At 37.5% G+C, this 12,555-nt stretch overlaps 1 protein-coding gene across 3 annotated transcripts in view; it reads right to left on the reverse strand.

Moving 5' to 3' along the window:
* Positions 1 to 1,620: 1,620 nt before the first annotated feature.
* Positions 1,621 to 12,555, reverse strand: part of RXYLT1 (ribitol xylosyltransferase 1) — an 11,159-nt gene continuing 224 nt past the window's right edge. Inside the window, exons 2-6 of one of the 3 annotated variants that reach the window (XM_041411329.1) lie at positions 12,093 to 12,272; positions 10,988 to 11,090; positions 5,420 to 5,734; positions 3,617 to 3,787; positions 1,621 to 2,578 (exon numbers count right to left, since the gene is read on the reverse strand). In XM_041411329.1, the coding sequence (XP_041267263.1) occupies positions 2,161 to 2,578; positions 3,617 to 3,787; positions 5,420 to 5,734; positions 10,988 to 11,090; positions 12,093 to 12,272 (1,187 nt within the window). In that variant the 3' untranslated portion in view covers positions 1,621 to 2,160. Of the gene's footprint in view, positions 2,579 to 3,616; positions 3,788 to 5,419; positions 5,735 to 8,901; positions 8,970 to 10,987; positions 11,091 to 12,092; positions 12,273 to 12,555 lie in introns of those variants that run through there. The other 2 variants (XM_041411330.1, XM_041411332.1) reach the window with 2 other exon arrangements.

The raw sequence follows: 12,555 nt of genomic DNA on the forward strand, positions 1-12,555 counted from the left end.
GTGGAATGAGAGAACAATTAAAACACTAGCAACTTGCCTAATGTGTTAGGAATCCCTCCCTTGACTTAAAAATGTTTTGCTCCATTAGCACTAGAATAGTATACAAGAAAAAAACTCTTGGTGCCAGCTCCTGCTGGACTGAAAAAGGTAAATTTGAAGTGTCAAGAACTGGTTCAATAGATAAAATAATTCTCTTTGAACTCCCAAAGCAGGCAAGCAGCTGCAAAGTGAAATTCTACTAAAATTTTGGTGTATGTCTCAGCCTCCCTTAACATACAATTGCCATGAGTTTGGAAAAAGTCACACATTACTTAGAAATGAGCACATCAATAGCAGCATCTTTGTTTTGCTGCTGACCCAAGTTACTCCCAAAAACTCAGCTGTTTTTCAGACTTCAACCTGCACACCCTACAGTTGTTTTGGAGCTGCAGCCTCTTTTATAAGAACCTCAGCTTACTGGTAAAGACTTCTAAGAGTTGTTTTCTGCAGTTTCTTGAAATCCTGCAGGAGTGCCAAAGGATCTCTTGCTGACAAGTTGAGAAACACTGCTCCAAATGATTGTTCTGCAGCTTTGTAGATTGTTTAGAAATAAAGATTCTACTAGAGGAAAAATACAGTACTGAGATTACATTATTACAGTGGTGAGACATAGGAACAGGTTGTCCAGAAAGGATAATGATGCCTCATCCCTGGAATTATTCCATGGCCAGGCTAGATGGGGCTCTGAGCAACCTGGGACAGTGGGAGGTGTCCTTGCCCCAGGCATGGGGGTTCATGATCTTCCAACCTAAAGCATTTCACAATTCTATGATTACTGCAGATACTCAAGCTTCCTCTAACCCACGAGTGCTGTGTACTGCTGATGGGCTTCAGATCCTAAGTGTGGACATTTGTTGTGAATTGGGTCTAACAATGTCCACCTGTAAGCAGTGCTCATCAACTCACTGCTGTGCATCCAATCTCAGCTGAATGGTGTACGTTTGCATCGTACTGCAACTGCAGGACACTTCAGATGAAATGGGTGGATGGTAAGTCACAGCAGTTCATGTTAGACAGACAATTCACATTACCCACAGAAGTGCTCTTGCGTGACATACGCTCCAGAACTAGACAGTATCAGTACACAAATGAGTCCTACTTAGCTGTGCAGCCTTTGCATTCCTGCATGAGAATGACCCCGTGTGTCATGCTGTGGTCAGACAGAAGTGGCTACTACACCCTTTGGTATGGCAGTGGTGAGTGTGCAGTCCTACTGCTCAATAGAACATACTGGAGGGAACTGCACACACACAAGAACAGGAATGGATCCCTTTGGCTACATTTAACAAAAAAGCACTGGAACTGTTAATGGTACACATAGTACCATAAACATGCAGTATGACACTTCTGCCATCTTTTGGCATTAACAAGTTTCAGCAGATTTTGAGGAATCAGATAAGCTACAGGCAGGTTCATGTCTAAGGCCCAGTGTTCTGAACATGCAGCTGTAACTACAGGTAATGAAAGAGCAGAAACACAGGAACGTATGGCCCAAGACTAAAAACAAATGAAGTAATTTTGATATCTGAAGTTAAAGATGAAATATATTGCTATCAAATATGTTAAAGAAAGAGTTCTCTATTTTTACCTTGAAATACACATTTTTATTAAACAGTCTTTAGCTTTATGGTCACTTTGTTGGAAATGAAATGTCAACCAAGTAAACAGTTCACATTTTCAAAACAAGCACTTACCAGAATATGCTAAACCTGGCAATTTTGTCATAATATTTTTCTCTGTTAGTCTCCCTAATAAATTACCCTGTACCATACAGCCTCCAGTCTCTTTTCAAACACAACTGATTTTCTTATATTGAATTTTACCAAATTCACATGCTCAAAGATATTATCCTTAACATTTTTTACCAGGTCACACAGCAACATAGAAATTGTGAAAATAGTAACAAAATTGTTGTCATCCTTGTACCATCCTGTTACGTCAACAACCTCTCTGAAAATCATTAAAGATGGAGGGCCAAATGTAGCTCTTGGCCAAGCTTAGAGCAATTCCACTGACTTTAAAAGGAATGCATCTGTCCTGTGAGGTTACTTTTAAATAAAAGCTGCCTCAGGTTAATGGAAATTAAGCTGTCATCTGTTCTAGATTTTCAAAAGAGACAATTTACCCTTTATCACTCAGCAAAAATGAATTTTCCAAAGTATTAATGAATTTTTGTCTCATCCACGCTTTGAAGTTTCGATACCATTCTAAAAGCTTTTTTCTCCTTTGAATCTTTTCTTGTAAGCTCATTTTTTTTTCTTTCTCTAGAATAGCAGGAAGCTCTTTCCAGTTTTTAATAAAGATAAATGGAGCCCCCATGGTTTTTAATAATTGCAATGGAGCACTGTGGTAGACTGATGAATTTCCGCAATCACCCGGTGTCATTACATCTTCTATAACGGGCAGAGATCCATATGAACAAGCTTCATAAATTCTGTAACATTCTGTATTTATTCCCACTGGGCACAATGTCAAATCACTCTGCAGCAAGGCATCTTGATAGTTCTTGAAACTTTCATTTGTTTCTTGAGGCTGCCACCTAGGAAAGTAAAAAGGGTGAAAATTAATATTTTCCTCAAAGGCACTGCAATGAAAAAAATAGAGATATGCTTTAATTTCTATAATTTATAAAACTGAAAATGCTATCAGTGTAAAAATTTTATATTACACAGTCAATTGACTTTTACTTTTAGTCTTAACTGCTCTTAAAAGTCTTCTAAAAATTATTGAAAATGTCACTGTTAAAAATAGATTGTAATATGTGGCCCTTTTTGGAAATTATTAATACTTAAAAGTGCAAGAAACAAATTGAAATGCCACTCCAAATCTTCTGCATGACTTGGATGATGCATATGTCAATTTACTTCACAGCACAGTTTAGAAACAGACAAAAAGGGAGACACTCAATGGACTTGTTAATTACTTTTTTTGGCCTCAAAAGAGGTTTGCTCTTCAAAAGCTAGGATGCACAGCAATTGGTTGAACCTGAATTCATTTACTTGAAGTGCCTCAAGACGTCTGGGAGATAAGAGTCTATGTCACAGATACAATCCATCTCCTGAGACTCTTCCTCAGGGCAGCTAAGGTCTACCTAAGCACCACTGTGCCAGCTATCCAACATTTTATAGGTGTTCCTTTTCAAAGTTAAGAAATACAATCAGAACCCTACTGTTGCTAGTCAAAAAACAACTTGCTGTACAGATTAAATCCACTCCCATGTGGAACACAAAAAAAACATGTCTGTCTTCTTTCTTCTGCTAAAGACATTAAATTCCACAAAATGTAAGACTAGTGTTTCTTCTCATAATCAAATATTTGTAAGAAAAAAGCAGATGATCTTTGATGCTTCTATATAGAGGAGACTTTTCTATACTAGATTTAAAAATATACCTTGTGTAAAATATATCAGAAATGCTGTTACGTTATGATGACCTAAACAAAGAGTCTCTGCACTATTCCCTGACTTAATGACTAATTACCTTTATTTGTATTATTTTTTAATACTCAATAAAAGATTGGTAATAACGAACCAGGCAAAAAACTCTGAATGTGTTCATGAAGGAAATTAAAGTCTTACTGTTCTCTGGCTGCAATCCAGCAAAGTTTGTCAAGCCCCTCCTGTTTCAGAATTTCGATTAGGGTTTCTCTAGAAGAATTCTTATAAACTGTTCCTAAGAAATTACATAGATATGATCTTGGATCATGCAGCATTGACCAGCTGGGTTCCACAACTGGAAAATTTCTGTAGCTGAAAAAACAATGTGTAAGTTAGACAACCATATAAAAAGAAAACATCTTGCAGCATTTCATTTGCAGTGCATCATATCTTAAGACCAAAACCACCTACTTGTTGCCAATCCACATCTATACAGACAGACCCACAAGTAAACTAATTCACGTCCTGTCCTAAAAGTATGTCTTTATTCCCTCTGCTCCCATCAGTCCTTTCACAAAGTTTCCAAAATACAATATTAAATGTACATATTACAGAATGCCCTTGACTAACATGCTTTTCCAAAGAAGCTGTTTTTGATACAACCACAAATTTGGACTGAAATGGTCAGTTTCATGGTAACTATGTCATTTAAGTCTCGCCTACCTTAATCTCTGGATATGCTCATCTACTGAAAATACCACTGGTAACCTCTCAAAGCAAAATCTCACTTTGATCTGAGTGAACTCAATAATGTAATCTTTTGGCTACTAAATAGCTTGTTGTACATTATTTGATGGAGCAGTCCTTTCCTCATTCTTCTCCTGCATGATGAATGTTAATTCACATAGTTTCTAATAAGCATTTGTCCCTTCATGACAAATATTTTTGCATCATTCCACATCTTCATTTTCCCTCTTTACTTGGAAAACCCAGCAAATTTTCATGCCTTTAACCTGTTTTTTACAGCCATTGTATGCAAGGGCTGGAAACCCCACTTTGATACCAAATTTATCTTCCTCCACCCAGCTCTGCACCCCAGTTTATTGTTCTAAGTGTTGCTGCTGTCTCTTAACTGTCACCTTAATCTCAAAGCTCGACTTCTTTTCACTTAGGAACTTCCAATACCATCAATTCTTTGACACCATCAATAATCCAAATTTAGCACGTGTCAGAGACACTGTGAACAAGTTCAAGCTGTATATAAAAAGCTCCATACAGTTTTCCAGCTTGTTGAGCAAACTGGATCGATACAGAATATTGAATTCAAATTCAACACAAGGTATGAAAATAGTCCTGTACTTCTTTCAGCTTTTATTACCCTGGTCAGTAGCTAAACCATGATCAACACTGTTAATAAAAAATAAAAAGGCATCTAGCTGAACCAAGCCTTTATTTACTCCATATAAATTGTCTGAGCACTTAAGTATAACAAAAAAATTTTCTTAAACAAGCAGTTAAGCCAGCTTACACTGTGATATTGGAGTATAACAACTCCAAATGGGAAGCCTTTTGAGCCATAATGGAGATTTTAAAAAGTACTCTTTCCTTTTCAGAAAAAACAGTACCTGCAACTTCATTACATAAGTATCTTTTGAGTCTCCACGCCACTAGTATGTATTACATCAGCAGTTAGGATAAATCTCAAGAGCAAATCTACTGAAGAAAGAATAAACAGAAAATCTCAGGAGACAAAGGTTCATTTTCCTAAAGTTTCCTAAACACTAGCACCCTTTTCCTGTTATCATTTTTATTGCTAAATGCAACTTTCAAAGACTCCAATGTCTGATTTAGAATGAACATGATTTAGAATGCATGATAGGCTCACGTTCTGCAATTTACTTATTAAAATTGTTTTGTGCATAAGCACTAACACTCAGTAATATTTTCCTCACCTCGCGCACAACAAATAATTAATCAATTGCAACTTCTGTCTATAGCACTTACGTAGCTACTCCCAAAGGCCACTGGAAAACATCTTCTTCATTTACGAACGCATAGTCATATGTTAGAAAGAGCAGATTTACAAATCCGCCGTTTCGTTTCAGGTACGGCTGAATCCACGCGTTGTTGCACTGCTCGTTCCCGAGCAGCACCACTGCCACGTGCTGGATCTTGCGGGTCTCCATCAGGGTCTGTGCGTAGTGCAGCCACTGCGTGGCGTAGGCGATCTTCGCCGGCTCCCTCCCGTTCAGCACCAGCACCACATGCTCCGCTTCCACCGAGAAGTAGCCGGGAACTACAGATGGGCCAGTGAGGAAGCTGAGAAAACCAAAATACAGCACCAAACAAAGTAAGACTTCGTAAGACCAATTATTGACCTCAATCCTCTAGCTAGTCTTACTACACTGCACTCCAGAGATGATTTTTTCTTCAACAAAGTAAATGCAATATACTGCAAAATTAATGTGCAACTACAACCACTTCTGCTGTTAGTATGTACTGCTTAGCACAGGAGTAAACCTGCTTTCATTTTTATTCAGGAAAAAGGCGACTGACTTAAATAGGGTATTTTCTCAATAAATCAGAACTAGTACAATACTCAAACCCCAAAATGTGTGTCAATCAACCACCTTTCAAAAAAGGGTGCACCTTGATGTTCACTAAAGGTTAAACATTTTCTTAATTCCAGTAATAACCAATGAATGCTGTATTAGAACAAGAGAGCCCCTCACAAAAACCTGAAGACTGTACAAAATCTGGTATCATTAAGAGTGACAGTTAGCTAGCCTTGCATACTATTTTTCTCAGTATTTTGGTTAAGTTTCTACTGATCACAAGAAACAACTGTGTACTGTAAACTTAGGTTGGCTGTATGGCCCAGGTCAAACTTGAGGCTCTGATACAAAGTAGTAAGCACAAACATTTTAGTTACAAAATGGCATTTCTAGATCTTGAACAATGTATTTAACAGAAGAATTTCAGTCATGTAGCAAAATCATTAAATCTTTAATCATTTGCAAGTATGTGACAAAAGCCATTTATGAACTGCAATGAAACAAACCAGTATTTGCCAGCTCCTGCTCTTCAGTTACCTGGTGTGTTAACAGATTATTGACTGAATGCAAAGAAGTAGCAGTTACACAGCTTGGGAGAAAGTGGAGGGGGGAAAACAGTTTGTTTTTTTTTATAACAGTCAGTTAATTGATCATTTTCTAGGTCTGCTGCATTACTAGTTTTTCAGCTACCAGCAAAACTTAATTTAGAGTAAGCATGAATTTTAACTCATGAAGTGCTGAGACTGACAGCTAGTTTCAGTTCAAATATACTTACTGAGGAAAAAACTCTCACAACAAAAACTGTAAAAACTACTCCAGTGAAGTTATCTGAAGCAGACTTCAACAAATGTATTTTAAACCTGAGTTAAGTCAACATGCTGCTGGCTTGGTGGGAGTGACGTATTTTGGAGTCAAGATTCGCAAGACTCATGATTAGGAATCAAGACTTCTAACACATTAAATGTTAAGTCAGATCAAGACTTAAGTCCAAAGTTTAACAGACAATGAAAACAGAATCACTGGGATTCCTAAGAGAGACTGTCTCGAGCAATGGAATACCTAAAATAGGGACTAAATATGTACATGGTTCAGTGATCATCTTGCAAAGAGACTTGGGGAAAAAGGGTTTTTTTCTATGACACAGTACTTTGAGGGTAACAGCTTTACAGAAATAACAAGATGTACAGGTTAGAAAGCAATGACCTGTGTTGTAGGAATATATGTAGCTGAACAGCATAAAATTACAGTGGGGGAAAAAAAGTAACATGGTGCAAGTTTCATAAATCCCATACTTTAAAACACCATGCTAGGGTTGCGCTATTAACTCCCAATCAGAATGCAGTTGGGATTGGGAAATAGAAGAGACACTACAGAGGATGCTAAGTTGAGGGAGTACTCCTAACAGTACTAGCTACTCACATGAAGGCTAGATCAAAGATAATATGGGAAGATTACATTTTTTGGACTAAATACATTATTTGCTTTCTACAAAGTCCTTGTTTTTCCTTACTAGTGATATATAGCCATACAAAAAATCTGCTATTTTAGACTGGGTCTTAGAGTCTGAAGGTGTTGAGACAGCCATTCTTTAACAGCAAGGATTAAATTTAACACTTGCAGCAAGAGAGATCATAATAAATACATCCAGCATAGACATATTTCATATGCAAAAAAGTAATTACATAAAAATGACAAAGTCAAGAAAAGAACTTGGAAAGGAGCAGTGCAAATCACAAGAAGTTTTCAAGGAGTTTGTGGACTGTTCAAAAACACTGTATAAGAAGCCTAGGCATGCTGCGTGCTTCAATCCAAAAAGTAAACAACACAGACTCCCTAACCCCAAATGGCTTAACAGAAAAGTATGGAGACTGTCACACCTAACTTATCAGCTTCAGCAAGAAATACAAAGTAAGTATTATATCAAATGGAGGATTTGAACCTAGATGGCATTCACTTGAGAGTTCTGAAGGAACACAAACAGAGAATTGAAGAACTGCTAGCAGAGGTGTGCAGCTGTCATTATGAGACACTATGCTTGGTAAGTGGTTCACCATCCTTTGTAGACTCCCATCTACAAAAACAACTTGAAAGGACTCTGGAGAATAGTCACTACACTCAGAACAGAACACTTCCTCTCTGGAAGAGTCTGTAATAAACAGTAAGATCACTGAATCTTATCAATAGGTAAGATCACTGATCACATATATGGATAAGCACTGCTGTGAATGAGTTTATCCTGTTTCACTAATCTGATGAAGATCTATGAGCATGTCAATAAGAACACAGATAAAGAGGATCCAGTGGACATAGTGTTTTTAGATTTTCAAAAAGTCTCACTACAGGGTTTTATTAAAACTAAATTGCCAGAAGCTATCCCAGGTGGAATCCACTGATAGACAGAAAGCTGTCCTAGTTGACTGAGGCAAGGCAGCACTGAATGTTAATAAAATAGAGAGGGTGTGACTTGGGGGAAATAGAAATTTAGGAAAGCTCTTGCCAAATAAGAGGTAAGAAGTTTGGCACTCTGTGCTCTATAACATCTTCCCAGATGACAGGAGAGAAGGGTGTGAATTGCTTCAAGCCAAAGAAAGTGTTAAATCCTGCTCTCTTGCTTTTTGTATGGGTGTGCCAAGATGGTACTAAAATCCACAGCTATAAAGTTCCTTCTCCACTCCCATTTTTAAATAAACATCACTGCATTTTATGGAGAAGCCAATACTTTAGGTATTTTTTTAGGCAACTTCTTTGATGAAAACATATACCCATCAAAATCTATATTAGAGGTGTGTATTCTCCATCATAAATATATGGAATGGACTTATTCATGCAACTGTGTTCAAGTGGTATTTTGCCATTTTTGTGTCTTTAGATTTGGTATTCTTTACAAACATTCTTTACAAACATCTATTTTTTAACAATCATTAGACTTACCACAGAGAACTGCAGAGCAGCACATATTCTCCAAATATGTCACCTCAGCTAGTTCCCTCTAGCCTCATCTAGTAATCAAAAGATAATTTACCTCAGCCAGGCAGTAAAGTAAACAATTCTAGAAAATCTTACAACCAGTGAGAAGCCAAAAATCACATAATTCTTCTCCACAACATGAACTAGTATTTCCAAATAGAGTAAAAAGTAGCTATTTCAGAGACCTAGTTGTTAAAATAACAGTTATATTGCATATTTTCTATACTTTGCACAACAAGTTTCTACTAGCCTGTCAAAAGTTAACCTTTGTTATCTTGGTACTAAACTTAAGCTTTGTGTTTTTATAGGATCTAGCATTCAAGTTGAAATTAAAATAGTGACTTGATTATCCCTGGTTCATCTAGACATAACAAGAAGATATTTAAATGCAAGTATAGAAGTCTTTCTTTGAGAGATGCATGCCCTAAGGAAATATGTGAGGTTATTAATCATCTGAAACAGGCACACTAGAAAGAAAATAACCATAATCAGTCAAGTGACAGACTCATTAAGTAGAGCAAATTATTTTCATGTTATAAATGTGGAAAGCAAGAGCTTGAAGAAATTCTCACGTCAATACCAGGAAGACAACCTATCATGCCACAGTATCATAGATTTCTATAGCTTCTAAGATTTTAACTCTGGAAACAACAAAGTCTTTTGCCACTAAAACTACACTGTAGGCACTGGTCCAATATTCAAAGAAAGGACTGTATCCTTTCTCTATATTTGTGAATTGAAAGCTCTATTGCTCTGTCAAGGAGACTACCAAGATGCAGTAGCATCATTCATAGTTGATTCTCTAAACTTGTAGGACCATCTTTTATTTGCAGACAAGGAATATAGCTTTTTCTGTTAAAGAGTACATAAATTCATCTATTTCTTCTGGAAAGACTCTATGGCCTGTATCATGTTCACTGTTAGATACTTTGATAAACAATTCAAAATTATTTTAAAAAGTTTTATGATCACTTAAAACCTCCTTTCAATTCACAATCACATGTGTACTTCAAACACTACCTTCAAATATTTCAGCTAGAACCACATCTTGTGCAAGGAAAAAAATGGCCTTCTGGAGCAACATGTTTCAGAAGTTAAACTCACTTAATTGTGTAATCTATGTATTAAAAGTAAACTTTTTTAACAGGCGGGTCCTGGTGCAAGTGACTAAATGTTGCAGGAAACCTACTTCTGCAGACTGGCTAACTAGCCAAAGAGACAAAAAATCCTTCAGCTTTCACTGTATCTTCAAAGAAAGCATTAAAATGGTATTAAATAGGGACTCGGACAAAAGCTCTATATCATTCACTGCATAATATAAAACATTTGACAACAGTCTTAAAACATACATGATCACAGATCAAACACCACTGTTACAGCAAACAGTGCTTTAAGTGTACTCTTCCTTTCCATACAAAATTTTGGTTTGCAAATTAAGTACCCAACCAGAAGCTAGGTCTCACAGACAGCCTTTATAAACAAATTATGGTTTTGACACATTCCTATTCATGAATGAATGAGCCAAGTTCCTTTTCCCTGAATACAGCAGAAACCAAACAGCAGGAGACACCTTCCTGCCTCACACACGTATGTGGTGCATGCATGCTTGATCTCATCAACTCTGAGCCCCCAAGCCCCAGCTCTTTACAATGTTTTCGGGGCTGCATCCTGACCCTGCCACTGAGGTCTCTTGGCTGCTCCTTCTCTCAGCATTGGTAAGGTTTTCAGTATTTTTTTAAATAACACAAACTATCATAAACCAGATTAAATTGCTCCCTAGTTTTTTTATTTTTTAACAGAGACATGTTTGGTCTAGAATTGGTTAGATTTATCAAGTATGTGTTTCTGTGTATAAATAATAATTTTGAATGGGAAGCTCTGTGCATATTCCATAGTTACCAAAACATTACAAAATTAAAGTACTTGCAACTGTATTAACCACAACTTTGAGATAGGCAAAATAATGCCTGAGCAGCGCATCATTTAGTTTACTTTCCAATGGATTATTTGTTAAAGTTGACACAACTGAAATCAACATCATGAACAATACCTGAAATATGTTTTCCCTGCATTTTGGCTTCCTTCTCTCCACTGTGCAGTCACATCTGCTGGCTCAAGGTGCCCTCTAAAAATATGCTGCCAAAGGTAAAGACCTACATAAATGAAGACACGATGGAGAATTTGAATGAACAGATCTTGCCTACTCTATGCTCCTAAAAAAGTTATTTCTGGAAAATGAAAAAGCATCACAACATAAGAACTTGGGAAAGAAATGTCAGACCTTCTTGCATAATATGACTTAGAATTAGTTAAGATTATTTTTTCCCACACTGGTATTTAAAAAGATTCTTTGGCTGACAAAATATCAGCAGATGAAGATATACACTATGCTTCTGTTAGCAACTCTTTCCAGCACACATACCACTAAAAATGAGCAAATATTAATTGGCATTTTAAGGACAAGCATACTTCCCTTAAGCTTTTGTGAAATGCACCAATTTTTATGATGGTAATATACCAGGCAATATACCTCCATGTGCTCCACAATGCTACATGAAAGTTCAACTGTAAGCCTGGCATTTACAAAAAAAGCTAAGCTTAGAACAGCGATATGTCTTCAGCAGTAGTTAAAGAGATTGAGAAGACCTTGGCTCCCAGTTTGCGTAGAGGGGAAACCCAGTATCTTCCACAAAGGAAGAGTTTCCAAGTTCATCAGTGGCAGTAGTACTACAGTACACTGCAATACAGAAAATGCTTTATTTCTCACTATGCGATGCTTTATTTCATGAAGTGTAAATGTGACAAAAATAAATAATCTACTTAGGCAAGCAAGAGGCCTCTCCTTTTGTCATACCGTAAATAGATTGGATTAACAAAGTAACTGTGTTTCTTTGCCATTTAAGACATTTTCCTTGACAGATGCAGAAAAACAGCCTTGAAAGGAGTTGATACAAAGTAACTGATACAAAGAGAGTTCAACTACTCTTATACTGCTGTGAGTTTGAGTAACAGCTAGCATTTCCCTAATACTCCTCATGTTCAGACAGACATACTATTGAATCATATACACACATTTTAGTCATCAGGAAACCCAGAAAAGTGCTATACCAGAAAGGTTATATATATACTAATACACACTGACTACATCTGCTTACCAATTGCTGCTTTGCCCCAAATCTGTACTCTAAGACTGGTCTGTTCTAGGTGAGACCTCGCATATTTTATCATCTTAAGATTAGCTTCATATCTCTGCTGAGAAGCAGCCAGCTCGTTTTTCTCATCCGCATCCCATGGATTCCACTCTTCATTTCCCAAGGCAACATGATCTGTGAAACCTAAACGCGTGATTTATATTAAAAAAAAATTAAAAAGGAAGATCAAATTCACAACTTTAGGAAAACTGATTTTCTCAAATTCGTAATTTCTCGCAGCACCTGACAGCCCTGCGCCGGGCACACCACAACCACCGCCACCGCCTGCTCCCTGCCCCGCAGGGCCGCGCGGTGCCTGCCAAGGCCCGGCGGAGCTGGCCGCGCCAGCGCAGGCCCAGCGGGGAGCGGTGAGGCGCCGGCCCCGCTCTCCCTCAGAGGCCGCCGCCAGGCCCCGCCCGCCGGGCCG

Source organism: Onychostruthus taczanowskii, unplaced genomic scaffold (assembly GCF_017590055.1).
Source record: "Onychostruthus taczanowskii isolate IOZ18803 unplaced genomic scaffold, ASM1759005v1 scaffold35, whole genome shotgun sequence".
NCBI classification, from domain to species: domain Eukaryota; kingdom Metazoa; phylum Chordata; class Aves; order Passeriformes; family Passeridae; genus Onychostruthus; species Onychostruthus taczanowskii.